This window comes from Crinia signifera, chromosome 1 (assembly GCF_055691185.1).
Source record: "Crinia signifera chromosome 1, ASM5569118v1, whole genome shotgun sequence".
In the NCBI taxonomy this organism is placed as follows: Eukaryota; Metazoa; Chordata; class Amphibia; order Anura; family Myobatrachidae; genus Crinia; species Crinia signifera.
In genome coordinates, this window is record NC_139217.1 from 375,068,879 (window position 1) to 375,096,520 (window position 27,642).

At 45.2% G+C, this 27,642-nt stretch overlaps 1 protein-coding gene across 2 annotated transcripts in view; it reads left to right on the plus strand.

The window, feature by feature from the left end:
• Positions 1 to 24,035, plus strand: part of ATP2A2 (ATPase sarcoplasmic/endoplasmic reticulum Ca2+ transporting 2) — a 44,077-nt gene extending 20,042 nt beyond the window's left edge. The window contains exons 11-21 of one of the 2 annotated variants that reach the window (XR_014444955.1): positions 4,663 to 4,794; positions 6,449 to 6,571; positions 6,930 to 7,148; positions 7,400 to 7,735; positions 8,434 to 8,654; positions 8,893 to 9,095; positions 9,387 to 9,472; positions 9,813 to 9,946; positions 12,631 to 12,748; positions 12,835 to 14,423; positions 23,251 to 24,035. Coding sequence is in view for 1 of the 2 variants with exons in the window: in XM_083151375.1 (XP_083007501.1) it covers positions 4,663 to 4,794; positions 6,449 to 6,571; positions 6,930 to 7,148; positions 7,400 to 7,735; positions 8,434 to 8,654; positions 8,893 to 9,095; positions 9,387 to 9,472; positions 9,813 to 9,946; positions 12,631 to 12,748; positions 12,835 to 13,104 (1,842 nt within the window). In the remaining variant the exon portion in view is untranslated. Of the gene's footprint in view, positions 1 to 4,662; positions 4,795 to 6,448; positions 6,572 to 6,929; positions 7,149 to 7,399; positions 7,736 to 8,433; positions 8,655 to 8,892; positions 9,096 to 9,386; positions 9,473 to 9,812; positions 9,947 to 12,630; positions 12,749 to 12,834; positions 14,535 to 23,250 lie in introns of those variants that run through there. The other variant, XM_083151375.1, reaches the window with a different exon arrangement.
• Positions 24,036 to 27,642: the final 3,607 nt, after the last annotated feature.

A 27,642-nucleotide genomic window follows, 5' to 3' on the forward strand; every position in this document is an offset into this window, starting at 1 on the left:
CCTCCAGCACCCAGGACCGTCCAAATGCCGCAGCGTCCTCTAAGCCTGCAGCATGATGGGGTTTTCCCGCCACGAGACTCTCTCGCGGTGGGAGCGCGATTGTTGCAATTCAGTCATGTGTGGGACGCCTCGGGTCTGGATTCCTGGGCCAGGGGTCTCATTTCACTAGGTTACAGGCTGGAATTCGACAAGCCCCCTCCCAGAAGATACTTCAGGTCGGCTCTTCCAGCGTCACAGGAGGACCAGGTTCGCCTCCAGGGGGCCATTACCAGGCTGCTTCAGTCTCAGGTAATTGTACCGGTTCCAAGCACGGAGCGGGGCCAGGGATATTATTCCAACCTATTCCTGGTACCGAAGCCAGACGGCTCAGTAAGGCCCATCCTGAATTTAAAATCACTGAACCCTTTCCTGCGTGTGTTCAAGTTCAGGATGGAGTCCTTGCGCTCAGTGATCGCCAGCCTAGAGAGAGGGGAGTTCTTGGCCTCCATAGACATCAAGGACGCCTATTTACACATCCCTATCTGGCCCCCACACCAAATCTATCTCAGATTTGCCTTGGGGAACGACCATTATCAATTCCGGGCCTTGCCTTTCGGCCTGTCGACTGCCCCGAGGGTTTTTACAAAGATAATGGCGAAAATGATGTCACTACTCAGACTCCAGAGGGTGAATGTCGTGCCATACCTGGACGACCTGCTAATAAAGGCAGGGTCGGCAGAGGCTTTGAGGAGTGCTCTCAATCTGTCCATGCGAGTCCTAAGAGACTACGGGTGGATTCTGAACATGTCCAAATCATCGCTGGTTCCGACCCAGAGGATGGTTTTCTTGGGCATGATTCTGGATACATCGGAACAGAGAGTCTTTCTGCCGATGGAAAAGGTCAGTGCACTTCAGCAGCTGGTCAGGGAGGTTCTAGAGTCTCCTCTGGTACAGATCCATCTTTGCCTCCGACTTCTAGGCAAGATGGTGGCTTCATTCAAAGCAATACACTTTGTCCGTTTCCATTCCAGGATTTTTCAATTGGACATTCTGACAAAATGGTCCGGCTCCCCCCTGCAGATGCGCAGAAGGATTGGACTTGCACCAAAAACCAGGATCTCGCTACAGTGGTGGCTAGATTCATCCAATCTGTTAGCAGGCAGACGGTTCCAGATCCAGGACTGGACTCTGGTAACCACGGACGCCAGCCTGAGGGGCTGGGGGGCGGTGACACAGGGAGTCCGCCTCCAGGGTCGATGGACTCCACTGGAGTCAGGCCTGCACATCAACAAGCTGGAGTTGCGGGCGGTCTACTATGCCCTGTTACAGGCAGCTCCATTGTTACAGGGCAAGGCGATCCAGGTCCAGTCGGACAATGCTACCACTGTGGCCTATATAAACCGGCAGGGTGGTACCAAGAGCATGCCCTGCATGAGAGAAGCATCAAAGATTCTGTCTTGGGCGGAACTGAATGTCCAGGCCCTGTCTGCCATTTTCATCCCGGGGATCGACAATTGGGAGGCGGACTTCCTGAGTCGTCACGACCTTCACCCGGGAGAGTGGGGCCTTCACACTCAAGTGTTCGATGCCATTGTGGATCTGTGGGGGCTCCCTCAGATCGACCTGATGGCTTCACGACTGAACCACAAGGTAGCGATGTACTGTGCACGGACCAGAGACCCAGGGGCGATAGCGGTGGACACTCTCACCTGGACCTGGGATTTCCAATTGGTGTACCTGTTCCCACCTCTCCCATTGTTGGCTCGGGTGCTAAAGCGGCTCCGGCATCAGGGGACGGAGGCCATTCTGGTGGCACCAGATTGGCCAAGAAGGGCCTGGTACGGGGACATTCAGGCCATGCTAGTCGAAGACCCGTGGCGTCTGCCCATAAGAAAAGATCTGCTCCTCCAGGGCCCGTTCGTCTTTCAGGACTTACAGCGGCTACGTTTAACGGCCTGGAGGTTGAGCGGCAGATCCTAGTCCACAAGGGTCTACATCCCTCTGTCGTCAATACAATGATCAAGGCCAGGAAACCGGTGACGGCTTCCCACTATCACGTCATATGGCGAAGATATATTGCCTGGTGTGAGAAGAATGACTTGCCTCCGGCCAGCTTTCGTCTAGACAACCTGCTACGCTTCCTGCAGGCTGGTTTGGATAAGGGGCTCAGATTGGGTTCCTTAAAGGTCCAAATCTCCGCGCTGTCGGTGTTTTTCCAGAGAAAGATTGCGGCCTTGCCGGAAGTGCAAACCTTCTTACAGGGGGTTCTGAGGATTCAGCTCCCCTTTGTGCCTCCAACTGCACCATGGGATTTGGAAGTGGTTCTCACTTTCTTAAGATCTGCCCGGTTTGTTCCACTGGAGGAGTCTGAACTGCGACACCTCACTTGGAAGACTGTTGTTCTGCTGGCTCTGGCTTCGGCCAGGAGGGTATCCGAGCTTGGGGCTTTATCATGTCGGAGCCCTTACCTTGTGTTCCACAACGATAGGGCGGAGCTCAGGACCAGACCACAATTCCTTCCAAAGGTGGTGTCAGGGTTCCACCTAAAACAACCTATTGTGGTCCCTTCTAGCGCGGCACATCCGGATATACCTGAGTCCTTAGATGTGGTCCTAACCCTTAAAGGGTATGTCAAGCGCACATCGAGGATCCGGAAGACGGACAGCCTTTTTGTGCTCTCTGATGCGCAGAAGAAGGGGTTACCTGCTTCAACGCGTACCATTGCCAGGTGGATAAGATGTACTATCCAACAGGCCTATGCATCAGCTGGTTTATCGCTTCCTTTTTCAGTAAAGGCTCATTCAACCAGGTCTGTAGGTACCTCTTGGGCGGCTGCTCGAGGGGTGTCGGCAATGCAGCTCTGCAGGGCCGCAACTTGGTCAGGGCAACACACATTTGTGAAGTTCTACAAGTTTGACACCCTGGCCAGGGAGGATTCCCAGTTCGGGAATGCGGTTCTACAGCAGAATCCGCACGTTCCCACCCGTTCTGGTAGCTTTGGGACCTCCCCATAGTAGTGAAGCCCAGTATCCCATTGGACGGTAGAGAAAATAGGATTTTGGGTACCTACCGGTAAATCCTTTTCTCGTAGTCCATATGGGATACTGGGAGCCCACCTCGGTGCGGCTTTTCTGCTGTCAGATACTATTTCATTGTTAGGCTTATTGCCTTGTTTTCTATAGGATAGATAGGTCTATAGACTTGTTTTCTAGTTACAGGTGTCCTCTTAAGTTGTTAGGATTCACCTCTTTTATATGTTGTTGTTCGGTTGGGTGTGCTGGATGAATCTCACCACAATACATTATCACATACTCCTCACATGCTCTCCTTCGGCACAGTTTTTGCATTAACTGACTAGTGGAGGGAGATTGAGGGGAGGAGCCAGTGCACCCACACTGAAAGTTCTTTTATGTGCCTGTCTCTCCTGCGGAGGTCTCAATCCCCATAGTAGTGAAGCCCAGTATCCCATATGGACTACGAGAAAAGGATTTACCGGTAGGTACCCAAAATCCTATTATTTTACCCTACTTTGCATACTGGGGACCCAGCAGTGGGCCCCGGGGACGCGCTTTGCTGAACCTCACGGCTGGAGCTAGGGAAAGGAGCTGCAGCAGCCCCGCCTACGTACACCCAAAGGCAATGTCAGAAATGTGCCCAGAGGCCACAAAATCGTGATGGGACTCAGAAACAGAGTAATACCCCAACTTTATAAAGTGAGGGGTCTCCAGGACCCACGTTTATATTTTTTCACTGAGCGTGATCATTCGCATATGTGCAAAACCCAGGAGCGGGTTTGTATGGGTTGTATTTTTTTTAAGTCCTGTGCTCCCACTGCTGGCACTGCGCCACTGCCCGACAGTCTTCTCTTGCCAGGTTCCCTGTGCTGCTCTCGCTGGCACGCTGATGGCAGCAGCTTCCTCCCCTGCCCGCACGGCTCCAGGCTACACATAAGATTTAGCAAATCTTATGTGCATCCCGTCCGACCTCCCGAAGCCGATCTGATGCGCACGGGACTGCTTATGGGGTCGGACGGGATGTCTGCGTGATTTGGGCCGATTTCACAGTCCGATTCAACCGAATCAGGTGAAATCGTGCCCAAATCGTATAGTGTATGGGGGCTTTTACACTTGCTGAGCTGTTCGCTCCAGACAGTGAGTTCTGGAGGTATGCAGGGGTCAGCTGCATGGGAACACTCAGTGATTTATGGGCTTCCCCATGAAACCGCTGTGCATTCTCCTGGGAATGCAGGTGGGTCCAAGCCTGCAGGCAGCTGATGCCACATGACATCAGTGCCTGTCCTCTTTTGGGCAACCAGCAGCTGGAATAAAAGTCAGTTTAGACTGACCTTTGTTCCCGAAGGGGATAGAAATTATTCAATGGTATGTGACCATAAATTGATTTCTCCCCCAATTTGGCGGCATGCTAGGGGATGTGTTAAGGAACACGTCCCCTCGTATGATAGCAATGGGATTTGAGGGGGGGGTGGAGTTCGGCAGAAGGTGCTGCCGATGACTGGCTTGCTAGGCTGTAAGTATGCGCAGTCTAGCAAGCTGGTTTGAATCATGCCCTAAGTTGTGGAATTAGGACATCTCGCAAGTTTGAATAGATGCATTTTAACTCCTTCAAGAACAGATTGTCTGGTTTAAAGAATTCAATGTCTGATCTAAATTACTCTCATTTTAGGCAAAGGGAGTTTATGAGAAGGTTGGAGAAGCTACGGAGACTGCTCTTACCTGCCTGGTTGAAAAAATAAATGTATTTGACACCGATCTTAAGGGATTGTCTAAAATAGAACGTGCTAATGCCTGCAATTCGGTAAGTTCTACATTTATGATGATTATATTAAAATAGGTTCAGTTAACATGATTGAAACCCTAAATACAATTTACACCACACACAGAATGCTCTGGTTTGTAAATTAAAGGTACAAGAAATCCACCAATTTCAAACTGGCTACTATTGTGACTAGTAATGGCGAAAACCTTTTGAATGGGCGAAGGACTAAATCTTTTGAGAACAATGTTCTATAGATAACACTTCTGGCTTCTACTTCACAAATAAAATGGGGCCAGGTTTTGATAGAACAGATACTGAATGCTGCTGTCCAGGAAAGACTTGCCAGCTGTAACTTCTGTTTCAAGGCAATCTGGTCTGTGCCTAAAGAGGTCTGTTCTTAATGATCGATGTTCCAAAGCATTGGTTCCAGTAAGGAACACGTTACGGCTGGTATAGCTTGTGCACTAAATTATGAGCTGCTTGAACTTAAATTACTTCAGTGCGAGCTCCCATCCACCGGAGCCTCCATCCCCAGCCCCTGGAGATTTGGGCGCCCTGTGAACAGGGGAGGAGGCAGAGGGAGGGGGAAGGAACAGGGAGGACAGGCACTGGTGGCACCACCACCCAGCCCCACCCCCCCCAGGCAGGACGACAACCCACATGCAGGCTATGCACGGAAGTTGTGGCACTGGACCCAGCCGCCGGCGACCACCATCGGCACGCGGCAGAGGAAGATCATGCCCGCAGGCCCCAACCGCTGTCCCCCAGCATCGACAGATGTGGGAGCCCTCTATGCTGTGGCCACTGACTACCCAAGCCTCCCCCCCCCAGCACCCTCAACCACCACCGCCCATGCTGGTTCTCCTACAGGAAGTTGGCACCGCAAATGGCTGCCTAGGATCTGTGCATTCAGCTACATGTAACCCCATGTTCCCTGTATGATAACTGTACTGTCTCTGCTGTAACTGTGCTGTCCTTGACCATACTGTTACCTACCTGGCTGCGGCAACGACCAGTGGTTCCGCTGATGGCTGCCTAGGCGCTGCGGAGCTTGGCGTGTTCTGTGTGCCGTTATACTGTCCCTGCTTCTATTGTCACCTACCTGGCTGCTGAAGCAACCAGTGGCGCCATGGATGGCTGCCTAGGTGCTACGCAGCTCGGCGGGTATGTGTTCCCTGTGTGATACTGTACTGTCCCTGCTTATCTTGTTACCTACCTACCTGGCTGCTGCAGCGACCAGTGGCGCCGCTGATGGCTGCCTAGGCGCTGTGCTGATCGGTGGGTATGTGTTCCCTGTGTGATACTATCTCTGCTTATATTGTTACCTACCTGGTGCTGCAGCGACCAGTGGCGCTGCTGATGGCTGCCTAGGGGCTGTGCGGCTATGTGGGCATGTGTTCCCTGCATGTAATGTCTCAATGTATAGAAGAACTCCTCCCCCCCCCCCCCCCCCCCCTTTCCCATCCCTGCTTGATGCTGCACTGAAAATCCACAAAAAAAAATCCTAGTGTGCGCAAGGCCAATAAAGTTGATTCTGATTAAGAGCATGCATTTGGCTGTAGGCTTGCCAAGTGAAAGATACTGTGGATAAGGGTCTGATTAGGATTCTGTTGCACTTGTTATCTTAAGCATTATATGAAATCAGGTAATGCCTCTGTGGCTGTGCTATAATATACCAATGTTTTATTTCCAGGTTATAAAACAGCTAATGAAGAAGGAATTTACTCTGGAATTCTCGAGAGATAGAAAATCCATGTCTGTTTACTGTACACCAAATAAACCAAGTCGTACCAACATGAACAAAATGTTTGTAAAGGTAAATTTATGCGAACATCACTACTTTCCGATAAATGCTGGGATAAATAATATTGCCTACTAAAATTTTACATCTCCTAGTCTACTAGAATACATAGGGGGGGGGGGGGGGTTATCTTAACAAACCTCAGTGAGAGGTGAGGTACTGTACTAGCCAATCAGCTTCTGCCTTCAGTTTGTGGGCTGTATTTCACAGGAGCTAATTTTTTCCCCCCACTATTTTTATCACACTTCAAACTTTGTTAAATATCCCTCTTACTGGTTCTCCTGTCATCTATTGGGTCACAATGGGGGAGTAACTGGAATGCATGTAGGATAACTTTTTTTTATTTTTTTTATTTCAAATGTTTACTCCATAGGGTGCTCCTGAGGGTTTAATCGAACGTTGTACTCATATTCGTGTTGGAAGCGCAAAAGTGCCTTTGACTTCAGGAATTAAACAGAAGATTATGGGTGTTATTAGAGAGTGGGGCTCAGGCAGAGACACTCTGCGATGCCTGGCGCTGGCAACCCATGATAACCCACCCCGAAAAGAGGACATGAATCTTGTGGAGTCTACCAACTTCATCAATTATGAGGTAAAAATAAAACATTTGTGTTCCTTCCTTACTATGAAATTATTAATAAGAAGGCAAGGTCAGAAAATACACACATTACTGGCACATGTTCAAAACCTAAAAGGTAAAAGCACAGTTTATAAAAAAAAAAAAAAAAAAATGTAGATGTCTCCGCTATTGAAAGCATCTACATTCAGTAATTAAGTGTTTTGACTTTTGATATTGATTTGTGTTACTGTTCTGTAATGCGCTATCAATGTCCTTATGTTTAGACCAATCTGACGTTTGTTGGCTGTGTTGGCATGCTGGATCCTCCAAGAACAGAAGTGGCTGCCTCAGTGAAAATGTGCAGGCAGGCTGGCATCAGAGTGATCATGATTACCGGAGATAACAAAGGAACTGCAGTGGCAATTTGCCGACGCGTTGGTATCTTCCGTGAAGATGAAGACGTTACAGAGAGGGCATTCACTGGCCGTGAGTTTGACGAGCTGTCCCTAGCTGCACAGAGGGATGCTTGTATGAATGCTCGCTGCTTTGCTCGGGTGGAGCCTTCACATAAGTCAAAAATTGTTGAATTTCTGCAGTCTTTTGATGAGATCACAGCCATGGTAAGAAACTGAGACCATTACTTGATAATGGCCCAAATTTTGCTTCTAAATCAACTTCAGTTTAAAGTTGATCTACTTTTTTTCTATTGAATACATATCGTGTGATGTAGAAACATAGAATTTGACGGCAGATAAGAACCGCTTAGCCCATCTAGTCTGCCCCTTTTTTAAACATGTTACCTCAAACCATATTTGATCCTTTTTTTTTTGTAAGGATATCAATATGCCTCTCCCAAGCATGTTTAAATTGTACTACTGTATTTGCCTCTACCACCTCTGATGGGAGGCTATTCCACTTATCTACTAGAGGAGATGAGGTATCGAATGAACTGCTGGGAGGACAGAATGCTTGCCGTTAAAAATAGTTTGAAAATGGAAACTTTCTTAGTAACGGTCAGCATACAGTTCACAGAAAGAGTTCTACTACTCTTTCTGTGAACTGTATGCTGACCGTTACTAAGAAAGTTTCCATTTTCAAACTATTTTTAACGGCAAGCATTCTGTCCTCCCAGCTGTGCATTAATATTTGCTTCCATTGCTTATTTCTTTTATCCAACTCTTCACAGCAGAACGACTAGCTACTGTTCTCACATTTTTCAAGCAACGCCATCTACCTCTTTTTAGTCGATGTTGATTTTTTTAAAATTGGAATGCCATTTAACTTGATGACAAACTTTTTTTTTTTTCTATCTCTTTAGACTGGTGATGGTGTAAATGATGCTCCTGCACTTAAAAAAGCTGAGATTGGAATAGCTATGGGATCTGGCACCGCAGTGGCTAAAACCGCTTCTGAAATGGTCCTGGCTGATGACAACTTCTCTACAATTGTAGCTGCTGTGGAAGAAGGGCGTGCCATCTACAACAACATGAAGCAGTTCATTCGATACCTCATCTCCTCTAATGTTGGAGAAGTCGTTTGGTATGTATTGAAAACATCACTACCACAGATGTGTAGACCTGTACTTGAAAATGTCATGTTTCTGTATACAGCATAGGTACTCTAGCGATCAGTTTGTTAGCTGTCCATACATTTGCCTTTCAGGTATTCTTCAGAAATGCCTGTATTTTAAAGATCCCTATAGCCCTTACTTAGGCCCTTTAAAAAAAGATATATCCTTTTCTTTATGGGCTGACCTATTTTATTTCCTCCCCACTAGTATTTTCTTGACTGCTGCTCTGGGATTCCCTGAGGCATTAATACCCGTTCAACTGCTGTGGGTTAATCTAGTGACTGATGGTCTTCCTGCCACTGCCTTGGGTTTCAATCCGCCAGATCTGGACATCATGAGCAAGCCACCACGCAATCCCAAGGAACCGCTGATCAGCGGCTGGCTATTCTTTCGTTATCTTACAATTGGATGTGAGTGATTTTTCTATTTTTATTTTTATCTCTTTAGTAAGTAAAATAGTACAGGATACAATTGTTGTAAACTCTGCTAATATCTTAATACTAAAGAGCCGGTATCACCTCTGGTCTTCTAAATGGGATGTTGGCTACTAGGCCAAGTTATATATACATTTTCTATTTGGTAGACTGCAAACCTCTAAATTCACTTGGGCTGTCCATTATTAGTTTCAGGTGTACTACTTAACATAAACTTGACACTGATACCTTTTTGTACTAATCACTTTATTGGTATTAATTTTACAGGTTATGTTGGAGCTGGGACAGTTGGTGCTGCAGCCTGGTGGTTTATGGCAGCTGATGGTGGACCTAGAATTACTTTCTATCAATTGGTACAGTCATATTCCTATTTATTTATTATACTGAGGTGGTCATACACTACTCCGATGTGTCAAAGTAGTGCATGGCCAGCCGACCCCCTTATCCCCCCGTCCCCCATCCCTTGAGCTGCCCGGCATGGGTCCTTTTGCTATATTGCATGCGATCCCAGCAAGTGCTGCTGGAGGCGGTCCGATCTGACCGATCCTACGTGCCGCACTATCCGGTGCACATGGGACAACTAGCATTGAACAGATAAAAAAAAAAAAAAAAAAGCACGGGATTAAATTTATAATGTGAAAATGCTCCTATGGTATTCAATAATTCTTTTAAACAAATTCTCCTCCTTTTTAGAGTCATTTTCTTCAGTGCAAAGATGACAACCCAGAATTTGAAAATGTTTCATGTGAAGTCTTTGAATCTCCTTATCCAATGACCATGGCACTGTCTGTTCTTGTCACTATAGAAATGTGTAATGCTTTGAACAGGTACATTTTATTTAGATTTTTTTTCCTATTTACATACAGCATGTTTTGTAGAGGTTTAACATTTTCGAAAATAACTTCATTTTAGTAATACAGGTTCCTATTTAAATGTGTGCTCTACTACTCCAGAGCTAAGCCCTCAGGGGGTAAGTCTGCTCCTATGCTGCAAGCATATGCTTGCACTAATTGCAAGGACATTTGTTAATCCCTTGAACAGGACCATTCTGGTTTGTATGATTGCTGCTCTGTAGAAGACTTATGGGCCCGTCCCTCTGGTTCGGTTCCACTGGACTGGGCGGTATCAACAGCTATGCGAGAGCTCGCCTCACAGTTGGCGATGGCCAGGGCCCCTGTACAGCAATCTCCGGCCACAGTTCCTGCTGCGTTTCGATTTAATTGGTTCCCCAGCAGCCTCTGCTAGAACCAGCCTGGGTCCAAAACCTCTCCACGTCTTTCCATTGTTTGGTCCAGGTCTCAAACTCCCTCCATAATTTGTTAGGCTTTCCTGCTAAGCACAGAGACCCATGTGGAGCTGCAGCATATCCTAACGCCTCTGGGACAGAGGATGGTTCTGACTGGGCAGGTATTGGCAGCCAAGTAGGCCAAATGATTTGGGCCCATGTTGACATGTTGATGCCCTCATTAATGTAGTTTGTACCTCCCTTAAAATTAAGGACAACCAGCCAGAGACAACCAAAGCTCCCCTCTTCAAGCGTAAGAAGGATCCAAATGCGTTTCCTCCATCTACGAAGCTAAACGATATCTTACTCCAGGGATGGGGAACCTTCGGCCCTCCAGCTGCTGTTGAACTAAACATCCCAGCAGGTCTTGCAACAGTTTTGGCATGGACACACAGCAAAACTGTAACAAGGCATGCTGGAATGTGTAGTTCCACAACAGCTGGATGGCTGAAGGTTCCCCATCCCTGTCTTACTGGATGCTTGGTCGCATCCGAATAAGAAATTCCCAGTGTCAAAGCGCCTGACTTCCTTTTACCCCTTTGAGCAGTCTGACGTGTTAAGTGGGAAACGTTGCCTCGGGTGGACGATCATGGGGATCGTTTAGTTAAATAAACTACTCATTCATACGGTGGTGTCCCTCAAAAACCTTACCGATAGAGAAGATTATCTTCAGCAGATGCTCCAATTCCCTAACTAAGGGGTAGCTGCGAGACCTGCTCTGGCATCTGCTTGGATGGCTAAGGCCATTACGAATTGGACTGACTAGTTGCTGGACCATATTAACTCCAGCACTCAGCGGTCCAAGCTCATCACTCTATTAGTTGAGGCAGCGTTTGATTCGGCTGCCCTATCGTCACGGGTCTCTGCTTCCTCTATTGTGGTGCGACGAGTGCTTTGGCTGTGTACATGAAATGCTTACTCCGATTCCAAGTGGGCTCTGGAAGCTCTTCCATTCTCTGGTGATGTGCTGATTGATCCTGAATTGGACAAGGCCGTCACCACGGTAGCTACCTGGAAGATGGCCTTTTTGCCTTCAGCCCCTCCGAAAACTTATCCTCTCTCCTTACGGCCTCAGGGGAAGACCCGTATAGGTCAAATCATGAATTTGACTAAAAAGTCTGAAATGGTAGTTTTATGACCAAATGCACATTCCGACTCTAAATTAATGAGTGCCAACATCTGATATGTGAAAAATACCTGCTAAAACTGCCAGCATAGCTCACAGTTGTCATAAATTAAAATAAAAAATGTGTAACATAACATAAGTTTTTTTCCTATTTATATATGTCTAGGGTCTGGCTCCGAAACACATGCACAAGGTATAGTAGGCGCCAGCCTCCTCTAGAAGCGCCTTAGTATGCCATTCTTCGAGGCCCGCCAGCAAATGTGGCACTCGTGCGGCAAAGATGCTCAGGCGCCCCATTCTCGGCAATGGACACAAAAGCTTGGGAGACTCTTGCGTGGCCTTGTGCACCGGCTCCCCAGCCACCTGAACTGTAGCGCTGGTGCACCCGCTGAGGCTGGCTCTATCTGTAGCAGACTAGCTTTTATAGCACTGGATTTGAGCGGGCTTACTAGTATAAGGTAAACAGGTACTTGTGTAGTTTCACGGCAGCACTGGGAACGCATCGCAGGCAAATCGCATGTAATTTGAGCACGATGCGATGGTACTTGTGTAGTTTCACGGCGGCACTGCCCCCCGCATTGCATGCAATGCGATTTAGCACACCCCCACTATCCACATCAGCCTGAAGCATGGCAAGCAGACGCGGTACGCATCCTCCCTCCCGGCCACATCGGCGTGGAGTTGATTTTATAAAGTGTGGCGAGCGCAGTGAGGCTTACGGCGCTCGCCACGTTTCGTGCTTGTTTTCAGCATACCCACGCGGCGCTCGGTGACTTGCTGCACTCACCACACTTTAAAAAGTCAACTTCTTGCCGACATGGAAAGTGAGGGTATGAACAGGTTGGAAGGACACATACCGAGTTGCCGCGCTTTGGGCTGACGTGGATAGTGGGGGGTGTGCTGCATCGCATGCGATGCGATCCCAGTGCCGCCGTGAAACTACACTAGTACCGGTAAACATTACAGGTCATTATGATAAATAAAAAGTCTGCTTGGTAATATTCACACCTATTTTGACTAATTCACTTGGTACTCAAAAGGTTAAATACTGTTTTGTTTTTTAAATCTATTTAATACTATGTTCTTTCTCCACTTTTTAGCTTGTCTGAAAACCAGTCACTACTGAGAATGCCTCCTTGGGAAAATGTGTGGCTTCTGGGTTCTATATGCTTATCCATGTCGCTTCATTTCTTAATTCTTTATGTGGAGCCATTACCGGTATGTTCTTTTCCTTCTGGCAATACTTGAGTATTAATTTATTGCAATGTTCTAATTTTATATATTTTTTTTTTCCCCCTCTGCAGCTCATCTTCCAGATCACTCCCTTGAACTTGATTCAGTGGTTGATGGTGCTGAAGATCTCCCTGCCGGTTATACTTCTGGATGAGACCCTTAAATTTATTGCCCGTAACTACTTGGAACCTGGTAAAGAGTGTGAAAAGCCTGCAGCCAAACCGTGCACTTTTGCCGCATGCACTGAGGGGATTTCTTGGCCGTTTGTGTTCATTTCTTTACCTTTGATTATCTGGCTTTACAGCACAGACACTAACATTACTGAAATGTTTTGGTCTTGACTGACATTTTTACAGATTGGAAATGTTTAACTTAACCATTTTTTTTTTTTTTATTATTGTTTAACGCAACTGTCTATATCTGCTGAATTTTCACATGAACATAGCGCTGGTGAAGGCAAGTTTGTTTATCATGCTAGGTCTGATTTTGCTCCCCTCTCCTCCACGCACAGTTCTATACGCCAGTATGGATAAAAGGCGTCCTTTTTTTTTTTTTTTTTTTATGTACCCTTAGTGTTCATTGACATGTACAGATAACACTATTTTATGCAAATATTTTTTTTGTAGATGGGGGGGGGAGCATGTACAGTGTTCTGTTTCATTATATTCATTCTCGTTTAAGGAAAAATAAACCTACACAGGGAAACAAAAAGGAACTATTAATTTGATCCAATTGACGTTATTTGCAGAAAATTGGCAGATTTAGGGATAGCGTGATTAATTGCCTAAAACTAACGCATGATCTGTTTCTGCATGGTCATTTTGGATTTGATTTGATATAAAATTGTCTAGTGTTTTTTTTTGTTTTTTTTTGTGTGTGTGTGTTTTTCATCCAATAAGCCAGTTATCTTCTGCACTAAGCAGATAATTGCTACCTCAGTCAGTATTTTTTGTTTTCTAGTCTCATTTCATTTTGTTTTGTTTACACCATTCTCTGTAAGAGGTATGCCTATTGCTAGTGCAGATCCCCACCCCACCCTCTCAAGTTTAAATTTGTGTTTCTACTCCCATAGATTTTAAGGTTATTTATTTAACGGTCTAATGTATTTTATTGTAGCAGATTTTTTTTTTTTTCCTCTCCCTGGTGTTGCCCATTTCGTGGGTTATATTTCACAACCTAGTGAAAAAAATAAAACCTTTTTTAATGGACAGAGAAAATCAATGTCTGGTCTTACAACTGCTTTGTCACCTAAGTTCCTTATTTCTCCTCCGTATTTTTTGTTAGAATATTTTGTGTGCACGTCTTTAAAAAAAACAAAAAAGCAAAAAAGCACTGCAAAGACCAAACTGGATTGGCAGATGTTGGCTCACAACCAGTCATCTGTTACTGCCAGTTATTCTGCCAACCTGTATTACCCGGAGTTGGGGAATTAATTGTATAGCTATTTGTTTTTTGTTTTTTTGTAAAACCTGTAAATAGCACATGACCAAATGAACATATTGTATAGATCTATTTTTGTTTTAAAGTGACACTAATGACCATCATTTAACTGTTAGAGCATGTTTTCAGGATGACTTCCCTCAGCCTCCAATGTTTAAGTCATTAACCGTCCTAACTGTGGTGTTTTTCTCCAAATGCCTTCCAACACTCATCAACTAAAGTGAGTATTCATTGCCTTTGAAACACTCCATCATAGCCAGTTCATGTAACGATGCAAGACATTTATAGGCTGTATTATTGTAAAAGAATAAAGTGGTTAAGTTTCCCATTACTTTGCATGGAGTCTGTCCTACATTTCAATTCTATATTACCACATTGATGGTAATGTTTGTCCCTATACTTAGTCTTTTTGCAAGCTGTGAGACCACCTAGGGAACAGATATCCACGCACCAGAATGAAAGTATGCGTAATAAATATCAGTGCGTTTGCCAATAGATACACTACCTGTCATGGAAATCAAACTGGTTGTGGAGGATGTGCAGGATTATCCCTTGAGTCTATATTTAAAAAGTGGAAAGCTTTTGTTGTATACATTCTACTAGAATGTATAGAACACATGCTTGTTTTAATCTGCCTTTAGAGTACCCTAACTACAACCATGCATCTTGGAAATCCTATATTTCCTGGTTTTAAGAGATAATGCAAATTGTCATAGGCACTTCCTGGTTCATACACAATGAAGTCTACACGTTGATGTGGAAGAGGTGACTGGCTGTAGAAGTGGGTTCTTTACGCCTTTGTCTTGCGTTGTATTTAAGAAATTAGTTCTTAGACCGAATGCTGTGTGATTCGGTGTCATTTTCAATTCGATTTGGACTATATAGTCCAAATTGAATCAAGTGACCCTGAATTTAGCATTTGATCCCAATGTGTGGTGGCAAGATCGAAAGCAGTGCCATGCTGCTCAATTCAGCATCCCCACGACGCCCCCCTTCTCTCCTGGCCGATGCAGGCAACCCACTGGGTCTTGGCAGCCTTTGATATTGAATGGTATGGATGACTGCCAGGTCGGCCAGTGTGTACACACCATAACACTCAGTTTGTGGAGGTTTCAGTGTGTTTATGCGCAGAATCTCAGTACGGCTGACATTCTGTAGTTTAATTTGAAGTAAAACACCTTGACCACAGGCACACTGGTAACTCTAAATTACATGTTTGAATAGGGACAAGGATTTTAACAAAAATCCTTGTCCCTGTTCTATACCACTGTTTTAGTTGTCTTATATATGTGGTCTATGAGTTATCTGAAGTACAAGTATCAACGTTTTGCAGCAGAACATTTCACCATTTGGAAATTCCAGAGACCATAGCCTCATCATTTCCTCTTATAATATGGGAAAAGGACCTGCAGTTACATAGCTAGCACAAATAACTAGTCTACCAGAGATTTGAAGGTATTTGGTCTTTCCAAGCATAGCACTCTGAGTTTACTGCCTACAAATCCTTGATACCTTAACGGTTTTGTTGTACAATCTAGAAATCTCTATTTCACAAAGTGTATTGTGTGCACTGATACAAATACGATTTTTCTTTGGTGCATTTGCTCTATGCTGCAATCCAAGAGATCTGTCCACAAACCCAATAGGCAGCTGCGGAGCTCTGCATTGTCTGGCAGCTATGTGTCCCTGAACCACTGGCGGGTGTCTCACCAGGAACTGGCGCTCCACAGTGAGAGGCTTGGTGATGCAGTGCATGAACCGAAGATTCAGGTTGACATGGGCCAGTATGGCTTATTTTCTTAGGGTTCTTTTTGAGAATCTATTGGATCTTTTATTGAATATGCTGAGGCCTGACTACGATTTACAGATGAATGAGCAGCACTATATTCATTCATTTATAAAGCGCACACATTCCGCAGCGCTATACAGAGCATATTTGAACAGTGGAGCTTACAATCTATATTCCCTACCACATATATGCACACACACACGCAATCATTCTCTGTTTAATTTTGTTGGGAGCCAATTAATGTACCAGTATATTTTTTACATGGCTTTTGTTCACTGGACGCAATCCTGCCAAGGAATATGGCCACTGTGCCTTTCGTTCCCAGCACCAGCTGCTAAGGACTTTTCCAGTTTGGCTGTGTGACCAAATCTGAAGCAATTTACTTAAGTTGTCTTGCACTGCTGTAGTATAGACTGGCCAGTGTGTATTCTTCTAAAGGTCAATACACACTGGGCGACTATGTCCAGCTTGTATGGACAGCAATGATCACTGGATGTGGGGGGGGGGGGCGGATGGCTTTGCATAGCGCAGAGATACGCAAATCCGTCCACAAAGCCGTTATATCTGCTGGTAAGCAAATGAGTGGCTTTCCTGACGATTATGCGGGAGCCCTCATCGCCGGACCATACACACTGGGCGTCATTGAGCTGAAAGCCGATCAAACTTGGTGTTTTGAGCGGCCTTCAGCTCAATATCACCCAGTGTGTATGGGCCTTAAATGGTCTTTGTCAGTCTACATATATTCAAATATACTAAAGTAGTGGCAGCACAAAAGTGATTTGTGCAGAAGTTGTTGCACTAGATCAGTGGTCTCAAACCTTTTTTGGGTCGGGAGCTACTCGCGACAAAATAAACCACCCGAAGAGCTACTAAAGTAAAAAAATGTTTAAAAAATCTGCATAATATCAAACAAAATGCCCTTTACACATAATGCCACAAACCGTAATGCCCCTGACACATTAGGCCACACACTGCAATGTCCAATATGTCACAAACATACCTCCCAACACTGTAGGTAGAGGGTTTAGCTACTACCGTGGAACTCCTGCGAGGCTACATCCCCCATTTTTTCCGCTATGGGGGCATGGTCAGCTCTCTAAGAGCTGTAGCCACATGGGGTGCGGCCATGGAAAATGGGGGTGTGATACACATATGACCTCAATAGTGCAGTGCCAGATACACATGAACCCCAATAGTGCAGTCCGTGATACCCATTATAAATATACCCCGCACCGTGATGCTCCATTATACAAATGCCACACACCGTGATGCTCATTATACATATGCCACAATGTGATTCTCCATTATGCATATGCCACAATGTGAAGCTCCATTATACAAATGCCCCACAGCGTGATGCTCCGTTATACATATGCCACACACCGTGATGCTCCGTTATACATATGCCACACACCGTGATGCTCCATTAATCATATGCCACACACCGTGATGCTCCATTAATCATATGCCACACACCGTGATGCTCCATTAATCATATGCCACACACCGTGATGCTCCATTAATCATATGCCACACACCGTGATGCTCCATTAATCATATGCCACACACCGTGATGCTCCATTAATCATATGCCACACACCGTGATGCTCCATTAATCATATGCCACACACCGTGATGCTCCATTATACATATGCCACACAAATGATGCCCATTACACATATGCCCCACACCTTGATGCTCATTAATTAATAATCATCAAGGTATCTGGGGCATATACCACACACATGATGCCCATTATACAAAAGCCCCACAGCGTGAATCTCATTATTAATGAGCATCAAGGTGTGGGGCATTTGTATAATGGGCATCATGTGTGTGGTATATGCCCCACACACCTTGATGATTATTAATTAATGAGTATCAAGGTGTGGGGCATATGTTTAATGGGCATTATTTGTGTGGCATATGTTTAATGACTCATTAAACATATGCCATACACATGATGCCCATTATACCTCAAGCAGTAAACAGTTGCGCACACACAGTTTAAAAAAAAAAATTACCTAACGGAGTTGAGCAGAGGCTGTGGCGCAGGAGTTGAGCAGAGGCTGTGGCGTCGATAAGTGCGGCATGTTGGGGACGTCAGGAGGTCACACTGCCGCCAAGTGAGGAAGCGCTACGCGGCAGGAGGTCACTGCCGCCGCCAGGTCCAGAAACGCGGCATTAACTCACTTTCTGACCTGCTGCCAAGCAAGGACCCGCTGTGCGGCAGGAAGTCACTGACAGCCCCGAGCTACTCTAAAACACCCGGCGAGCTACCCGTCGCTCGCGAGCGACGGGTTGGCGAACGCTGCACTAGATGGTATGTTTGATATATAATAACAATGCACGGTCCTGATTTCCACAACAAAAACCTTCTGTTCTAAGCTGCACTTTTCTAGGCCTATAGTTCTTTCATGGTAAAGCTGTTGTGGAACTTCTACAGTTCTCTTTTTAATGGCTGTTTCCTGTCATAGCTGCTAGTAAAGCTACCTTTTAGCAGGGAGACCACAAGCATTTTTGTTAGAAAGAGGTTCAAGCCTGCAATGTCCTTAAATGGCTAGAGCACAAAGCATTCCTAGTGACCAAGCTGTATAACTGTACAGCCTGGAACATCCACACTGCCAGCAACATCTCATATGACTCTTTCTTTTCAATTTTTCCATTACATTTCCTCAATCTTTCATAGTATTTTACCTAATTATGCACATTTAGGCAGAAATAACACTCCTAATGCCTTGTTCTAGAGCTTTCCATGCTTATTTTAGTAGCTGTAGTATTTTATCAGGTGTAATTTGATGGGAACTATAGATTTTAAAGCCCCATCTTCTCATTGACCTCGGTGTGTGAAGTGGGAATGCTCAGAAAGCAAGAGATTAGTTAACCCTGGATGTACAAGGGGATACGGTCATATTGTCTACAGCAACTAGGTCGACATGCAGGAAGGTTGGCATGGGTTTAGGTCGACATGGGGTTTTTCACTTTTTTTTGAGCCGACATGTGCCGATAGGCTGTATTCATGCCTTACCATCCACTAGGGCGTGGTGGGAGAAAAAAATAGTGTGCCCGAAGCATTGCGAGCGGATGCAGTGCACTTTAAAATGTGTCCATGTCGATATTCGTGTAAAAAAAAAAGTGAACAACCCATTGTTGACCTAATGCTTGTGTCGTCCTGTTGACCTAGACCCATGTTGACCTAGTTGCTGTAGACCAGGCATGTCCAACCTGCGGCCCTCCAGCTGTTGTGAAACTACACATCCCTGCATGCCTTGCAATAGTTTTAGCATTCCCTAATAGCAATACTATGGCAAGGCATGCTGGGATGTGTAGTTTCACAACAGCTGGAGGGCCGCAGGTTGGACATGCTTGCTGTAGACCATATGATCCATACCCTGTACAAGAGTTGTCTATGTGGCTGTACCTCTGTCCTCACATCCACATGCAGACAAACAAGCATTCCCTGGAAGTAATGTATGAAGTGTTGCAATGCAAATCTATTTTAACAGCAATAAAAGACCTTGAAAAAAATGTCAGTCCTATTAAATGTCTGAAATGCAAATAAAGCAACACATGGAGAAATGGCTGTTTTTTTATAAAGTGTGTAATATATAGTGCTGTACTTAGATGTTGCCAGAATTCCCTGCTGCATGTTTACGCTATCAAACGCGGACTTAAAGTGCTAATCTTGGAATATGATTATTTACATGAAATCTAGTTTTGTTGCCTGCAGCAACAAAACTACATTGACACAGAATATTGTAAACCCCTTACAAAGGCAGTTAGATGCCTTTTTTTTTTTATTATTATTATATGCAAACACTACACAATCCAGTCATTCGTTCCTCCATCATAACCCCTCTCATTACATACAATATGCTGTTCCTGGGCGTCCCACTTCATTTACTGTATGATTGCAGTCTACTGGGCTGGACAAATTATTGATGAGGTAGATTTTTTTGGGTTTGAACAACGGTGACTACAATCATTAAGTATAAAGTCTTTTTTTTTCTATTCTGATGGAAGGGGGTATGTCAATGCTATTACATATGTGATTGCTATTACAAATGCATGATGAGAGATAAAATAATAGACGCTGACCAAAAAGATTCCGGTCTCTTCAAATGCTCAGTCAAAATTAAATTAGAGCCTCAAGAAGTCTAATCTCCCAAAGCATTCTGGGATTTATTTACAGTAGTTACTCGTTAGAATATCAGAACAAGCAGTCCGTAGATAATTAGCCTATTTAAACTGAGAATAGCTCACGTCCAATCAGTTGGTACAACTTTTAGTTTGGTAAATTCTGGACACCTTAATTACACAAGTTCTGTGGCTGGCTGACTTATGCCCCTTTCAGACCGCACTTTGGAAACGGTATATTGCTGTTTTTTTACCGTTTTTTAAAATGGTAATCTGTGCGGTCTGAAAGGTGCAGATCCAATTAACCGGTTTGAAAATACTGTTTTTTCAAACCGGTTAAAATGCAGGGTCATACCCGTTTCAGACCCGGTATTTTGGGATCAAAATCGGGTCTGAAACGGTATTTAGGACCCAGCCAATGAGCTGGGTCCTAAATTCAGTGCAGTGAATATTTAATGAGCGCTCATTAAATATTCATAGCACTGGAGCCGCCCGCCGCCGACCCCCCCGCGCGCGTTAACATTACCCGATCTCCCGGGGTAACATCCCCCGATCTCCCAGTGCAGTCTTCAGCCCCCCCCCCTTCCCTCCGTGCAGCCGGTACCTGAGTTCGGTTGCAGATCCCGGCAGTAGTAAGGACCGATGCGCTTATTAAAAAAAAAGTGACTTTCGGAAAATGTCTGCCCCATAGGAAAATCCATTTTAAAAAACTGTCTTTCGTGTGGGGGCAGCCATTTTCCGAAAGTCACTTTTCTTATAAGCAGCAGGAGGCTGCGACCAGCCTCCTGCTGGAGCTCCTGCAACCAGCGTTTTTAGAACGGAGCTGAAAACAGGAGTGCGTATTCCCAGCGATTTCAGCACCTATTTCAGCACCTATCGCAGCTGTGTGTACACTGCTTATCTGAAGACCATATCCTGTAATTCGTATAATATGTGTTTATTTTTTGGCTGTTTATATCATAACTAAAATTAGTTATTGTATTTCCTCTCTGGTAAAAAGCACAATGCTGGCATGGAGCTGGTGCTGGATACAGTGTTTGCCACATGGTTTAATAAAGTAGTACGCTTTTTTTCATTCTTTTGTTTAATTTTTTTTTACATATTTTTTTTTTTTTATACGTTTTGCAAGTTTCTCTAGGCCAAGATCAGAATAAGAGTATATTCTGACCTACAGTACAACAAGAATTATGTAAACGACCGGTCACTGAAACATAGCTGGTACATCATGATTCTAATGATGAAATGTGTGACAAATTACCTATTCACTCTTAACACTTCACGTCTTCTGGTACTTGGGAAAATTAACACACTTTTTCTTCCACACACTAATGAGTGTTTGCTGGAGTTTTTTTTTAATTCACTGAGCACCTGAATGTTAACCCTTATGATACAGAATTGTATTTTTAGGATGATATGATTTATTACCATGCGTAGTTCCAAATAATTACTCTGCATTGCCAGGGTCAAAGGTTTTAGTTGTCCTTATATGATATCTGGGTATTTCCTAAATCCTGGACTTTGTTGTTCTTGATTCTGACGGACCTCTAACCTACAGTAAAATCCTGTCAAATTTATTTTTTAAATGATTTCTTCTGGCACATGTTCATTGCAACAGTGGTGTCTTTTTGTAAGCAGTAATCCTATATGGATTCAGATTCCTCCTGATAACATCTGGAAAGATGTGTATACAGTATATGTTTAGATTAACTGCATATATTCATATTGTGAAAGTAGTGTGACTATACAGCACATAGCTGCAATGCTTAGTGTTAAAATGCAGGTTACCAAGGAAATTGCTTTGCAATTACTGTTGCACGAAGGATAAAGTGTAGATTTATTATATAAAGAAGTTTTACACTTAGGGCCGCATTTATCAAGTAATATTTGCAGCGAAATCCCCGAAAACCCTGTTAGCCGCAAATATTAAGTATCACCCTAATCAAATGTATCACAGGGGGACCGCAGCAGGAATGTCCGATCCCTGCTGCATCCCCCCCCCATCACCGCCGGCCGCATTCCCCATAGGTTTCTATGGGGGATGCGAAGCTGCCCGATGTATCAACATCGGGCAGCCTGGCTTTGCACCCCTGGGTTATCTCCATGCTGATATGGCGATAACCTATTGTAGCCTATGGGCGGCAGTGCGGTTGACGGGGGTCCGTATGACCGATCCTGAGCGGTAATCTGCCCAGATCTTTGTAAATGCGATCAAATTTCAAAGTTTGGTGTGATAAAACTAAAGGCCCCTATACACTGGTCCAACTGGTTTGAGGCACAAGGCAGACCAGTTTTCCTTTGAAGTTCCCCAGCAGCCCAAGGAGAGCCCTTCATCTGACTCTGGGCTCCCAGGGTGCTGCTGGGGGAGTTCAAGGGAAATCTGATGTGAAACATCGTAGGTGCTAAAAAAGCACCACTGTGTGTACCTGAAAGCTGCATGTGCAATTTGGCCCAGTTTTTCACTTGATTAGTTGGCCCGATCAGTCTAAATCAGGGGTAAACAGGCCAAATTGCACTAGTTGTAGCCATGGGTACAAGACCATCTGTTCCTGTCACTTTCCTTACAAAGCGTGTAAAATGTAAGGCAGAGATTGGGAACCTTCGGCCCTCCAGCTGTTGATCTACACATCCCAGCAGCCCTGCAAAGGTTTTAGTATGCCAAAATAGCAGGGCATGCTGGGATGTGCAGTTCAACAACAGCTGGATAGCGGAATGTTCCCCATCCCTGGACTAGGGCTTTATTTCACCAGGTAGATTAAAGACCCCCTTTTTAATATAACTTCCAAATTTGTTTTCAAAATTATGAGGACCTAAGTAACACCAAAAAAATGGTTTGTTCATTTAAAATTTTTAGTACATAAAGCATGGTAGCTTGTACACCAAACATTGCCATGTGTTCGAATTTGATGTTTTTGTACGTTTAAATGGACATTGGTATTTTAAATGGCAAGTCATCACTACGGCGACATAATACATTTTTAATATCCATTTAAATGGACAAGGGATCATAAAGGGTTAAGCTTTTAAGCAAAGCAAGAATTAGTCAGGTGCTGTGTATTACTGCAACCCTGTGCATCTTACAGACTTTCATCATCTGATGTCCTATTTCTTCTTTCCTTTTCAGAACTGGAGTAATCCCCTTCTTAAACAATTTTGCAAAGATGTAAGGTTGCTTTGTTGTGTGCATGTGTGTGTTTAGAGGCAATTATCAAAACAAATGCGGGGGGGGGGGGGGGGGGCTACAGAAAAGTGCTCAACAATAGCCAGCAGCGGATCAATTACGCTGGAGCATCCCGTGGAGGATTTGATCAGTACACAGCAAAGACGGAATAGAGTTAAATGTTAGTCCTTTTGCTGTTTTAGGGGAAACCCTAAATTCTTCGTAATATTTGGCCCCTCTAGCATCTAATGAACTGGGGAAAAATCTAAGCAGCCAAGTTTGTGTTTTGCCATGTAAGATGTCATTAGTTCATGTACAATATCATCGTAGTGCATGCTTTCAGTTGTAAGTAGCCAAATGTCTGTATTTTGTCATTTCCTTTATAAACAGCTATGTACAATATGCACTTGTTCTATTTATAAACTCATTCAAAAGGTACAGATGTTGAATGTTTTAAATTGTAAATCGCCAGGTCACCATTTCATAACTTTTAGTTGTTTTTTTAAAGAAATTATTTTAAGTGTGCAAATGTAATTTTGCACTGTAATAATGTAACTTATTAAATTCTAAAGCAGATGACCGTTTGGTGCAATACGATATATTGTGATGCTTCTGTTACAAAAAAATGTCAGTTACTACAAACGCATGTTTGGCCTTTAGACAATTGTAAATAAGTTCAGTTTTTGCTGACATAAGCATCCTACAGACACCATGGTTTCAGGTAAATAAAAGTTTGTTCTACTATACAATATTATGTCTGACTTGTTTCTTTCTACCAGTATGCATTTTATTTAGAGACCCACTGTCTAGTCTGGTCACCCTCTACCTCTATCTGGGTATCGTTCAATAACTACTGATACCAACTGTAGTGTGTAACCGTCCCTAGCTGTAGTGGTTAGGTGTTAATATTTGTTTGAACCTTTTTGTAGTAGGTACTATGATGGATCACTTGTTGTTTTTGCCTTCACTCACACGCCTTGGTAATGGAGGTAGTGCACACTAGAACTACATTTTAGCTGTAGAATTGAGCATCTCTATAATAAGTTCAAGAGTGTGTTTTTGTGTGTGTGTGTGCGTGTCTGTTGCATTGCGGACACACCATGGCACTTGTAGCTACTAAATTCAGCAACAAGGTACATCTGGACCCGGTGGTGTACACCTCCAAAGCCGTTTTTGCGAAGTTTCACTTAGAAATGTAAAAAACACTAAGGTTTAATTTACCTTCATTGATGATCTGGGAAACCGATGACTAAGCAACAACTCCACACCTGATTTTATTGCTGTCATTGAGTATGGATGACACATTCTAACATTATGGTGAAGGCTTTAATTAGGAATAATTGAGGATATACATATACCACACATGTACGCACACACATAGCACGCAACATATATATGTAGTGCACCTTAACCATTGGACAGATACACACACATAATACACCACATGCAGTACAACACAAACTCACATACACTACAACCAGTGGCGGCTCTTATCCTTTTGGCAGAGGGGGGCTGCCACAATGCAGGCCGTCCTCCGCTGCTGTCACCACGCTCCTGCACCTGATGATCCCCTGAATGGGGCCAGCGCATGTGTAGTAACTTCATACATACTGCACATGCGCTTGCCCAAGCCTCCATGGGCTGCCTTTGCAGAGTCTGGCGTTTTGGACCCGTTTTGGCGGCTGCCCCACATTTGCGCACAGAGATGCATCCCGGAGGGAGGGAACACCTCTTAATATAACTGCCTTGGGTGTCTGGCAGGTCGGACTTCCAATTAGGGATGCCAATCCCCGGGCATTTTTTCAATCCCAGGAATCGGGATTGAAAAATGCTCAATCCCGGGATCCCCGGGATTGGCCTCTCTAATAAAAAAATGACCCCGTCCCCTAAACTGCCCGCCCCGCACATGTCATTATAAATGCCTACCAAACCAACCCCAGACAATCCTCCCATCCCCCTGTCAGTGCAGTCACTTACATCGGTTGTGATAGGCAGAGGCAGGAGTCTGTCTCCTGTGGACGGGCTGCAGAGCGGGCATGTGGCCGGGCTTCTGGGTTCAGAACACTGATCTGCACTGACAGGCATAGCGGCGGCCAGGCTGCGCAGCATGATGTAATGCCAGGGTTCACGCTGCACAGCCTGGCCGTCGCCATGTCTGTCAGCACAGATCCCTGTCCCTAACAGAGGCGCCGCAGGGAGGGTGAGAAGACTCAGCCGTGCAGCATCTGAGCCATATACTAGTGCTTAGCGCTGCCCGGCTTTAAAAATAAGAGTGTATTTTACACTGGGTACTAATCCCGGGATTCAAATCCCGCCGATTTTAGGCCAAAATCCTGGGATCCCGCCGATCCCGAGATTGGCCTCCCTACTTCAAATAGGAAGTCTCTGCCAGTCGTATTGTAACCAGAGCAGTGTGTGTGTTCTGTGTGTTGTACTGTTTTTTTGGGCGTGTGTTGTAGTCAGTGACAGTTTTTACGTATGGGCTGCAGCCCCCTCAGGTAAAATCTGCCACTTCCTAAGGCCGGTTTCACACACTCCGGCTCCTGCCGGACGGTGAAATCCCGCACGGCCAGGGAGCCGTGCCGCACACAGTAGTTTATCATGGAGGGGATGGCCACAGCCCGGCAGCCGTCCCTTCCAGTGGCGGGATCCGGCTGTGGCCGTCCCGTGTGAATGGACACAATAGTGTCCATTCACAACTAATGTGTGCGGCACGGCTCCCTGGCTGTGCAGGATTTCACCGTCCGGCAGGAGCCGGAGTGTGTGAAACCGGCCTTAGGAAGTGGCAGATTTTACCTGGGGGGGGCTGCAGCCAATACGTAAAAACTGCCACTGACTACAACACATGCCCAAAAAAACAGTACAAGACACACACTTAAACGCACAATATGTGCCAGGATACGCATAACACTCTACACACATGTAGCGCAACTTACACATTGGACAGATACAAACGACACACACATAACACACCACTCAGTACTATACACACCCACATTCACTACAACACCCACAAACAGCATAACACACCAAACACACACATTTAAACATTGCACAGATACACACAGCACACTACACACACATATATAGGTAGCACACCTTACACATTGGACAGATACACACAACACGCACAAAACATACCTCTAACCGTACAACACACACCCACATTCACACCTGAAAATAGTACAGAGAATGTGTCAGAGATTCATAATGGGAGATTCAGCACGGGAGATTTCAAATCTGCCACAACTGTCACAGAAAGTGGAGTAAAGCGCTTCATCTCAAAAATAAATAAATAAATGTTCTATGGTATAGACATCTACCACATAAATAATGTCTTCTTTAAGAAGTGTTCTTTCACCTCCCCCTAGTATGCCCCCCCCCCCCCCCCCAGGAATGACCAGCCCCAGGCTTTTTGAGTGGTCCTGGTTCCCAATATATGGAGGACAAAGTGAGTGGGGCCCCCCAGATTTTGGGGACCAGCACCAGGCTCTTGAGTTGGCCCTGGTTTCCAAAATACGGGGGACAAAATGAATAGGGGTCCCCTGTATTTTGGGGACCAGCACCAGGCTCCACTAGCAGGGGGTGTAATGCCATAGCCAGGGGCCACGCTTGATGGGTTCCTGTGGCCAAAGCATTACCCACCCTAACTAGTCAGCCCAGGCTGGGAGTTTTTAGGGAGGTGGGGACAAATAAGGCCCCCCCCCCCTCTCCATGGCACGCCTGGGCTGAAGCCCAGGGCTATCCCCTGCACCCCTGGGCGGTGGGTGCAGAGTACTGTTTAACAGTAATATTGTTTTTTACAGTAGGACAACAGGTCCCAGCAAGCCTGCCCCACATGATGGCACTTGGGAGAACCACAGGTACCAGCATGTGGGGCATTAAAGGCCCGCCTGTACCTATAGCCCCCCTGTAAAGGAAATCTTCAAATAAAAACACAAACACAGGTTTTAAATGTTTTCTTTAAGAAAAACACAAACACATTTTATTAGACTGCATCTTTGTCTTCACCCAGGGTGGCTCCTGCCCCCCCAGGACTTCTGCAGCGTCTTCACCAGGGGACCTCCTAAGCTTTTTAAGCGCATTGGCCACGCCTTCCAGGACTTCAGGAGCTCTTCTCTTCTCCGCCGTCGAACTGACTGCCCCTACCCTGTCTTGAGCTGGCTAATATAGCCAGCTCTAGGGGGCAGGGCAATGACGCGGCGAGCCGTGATTGGCTGGCCGCGGCCATTTTGAAATTTGAAAAAAAAAATTAAACCTCTCCCGATTCCGCCGAGAGGAGAGGTAAGGTGGGGTTTGGTGGTGGGGGTGGCGATGGGTGTTCCTGCTGGTGGGGGAGGGGGGTCAGGGGGTGGC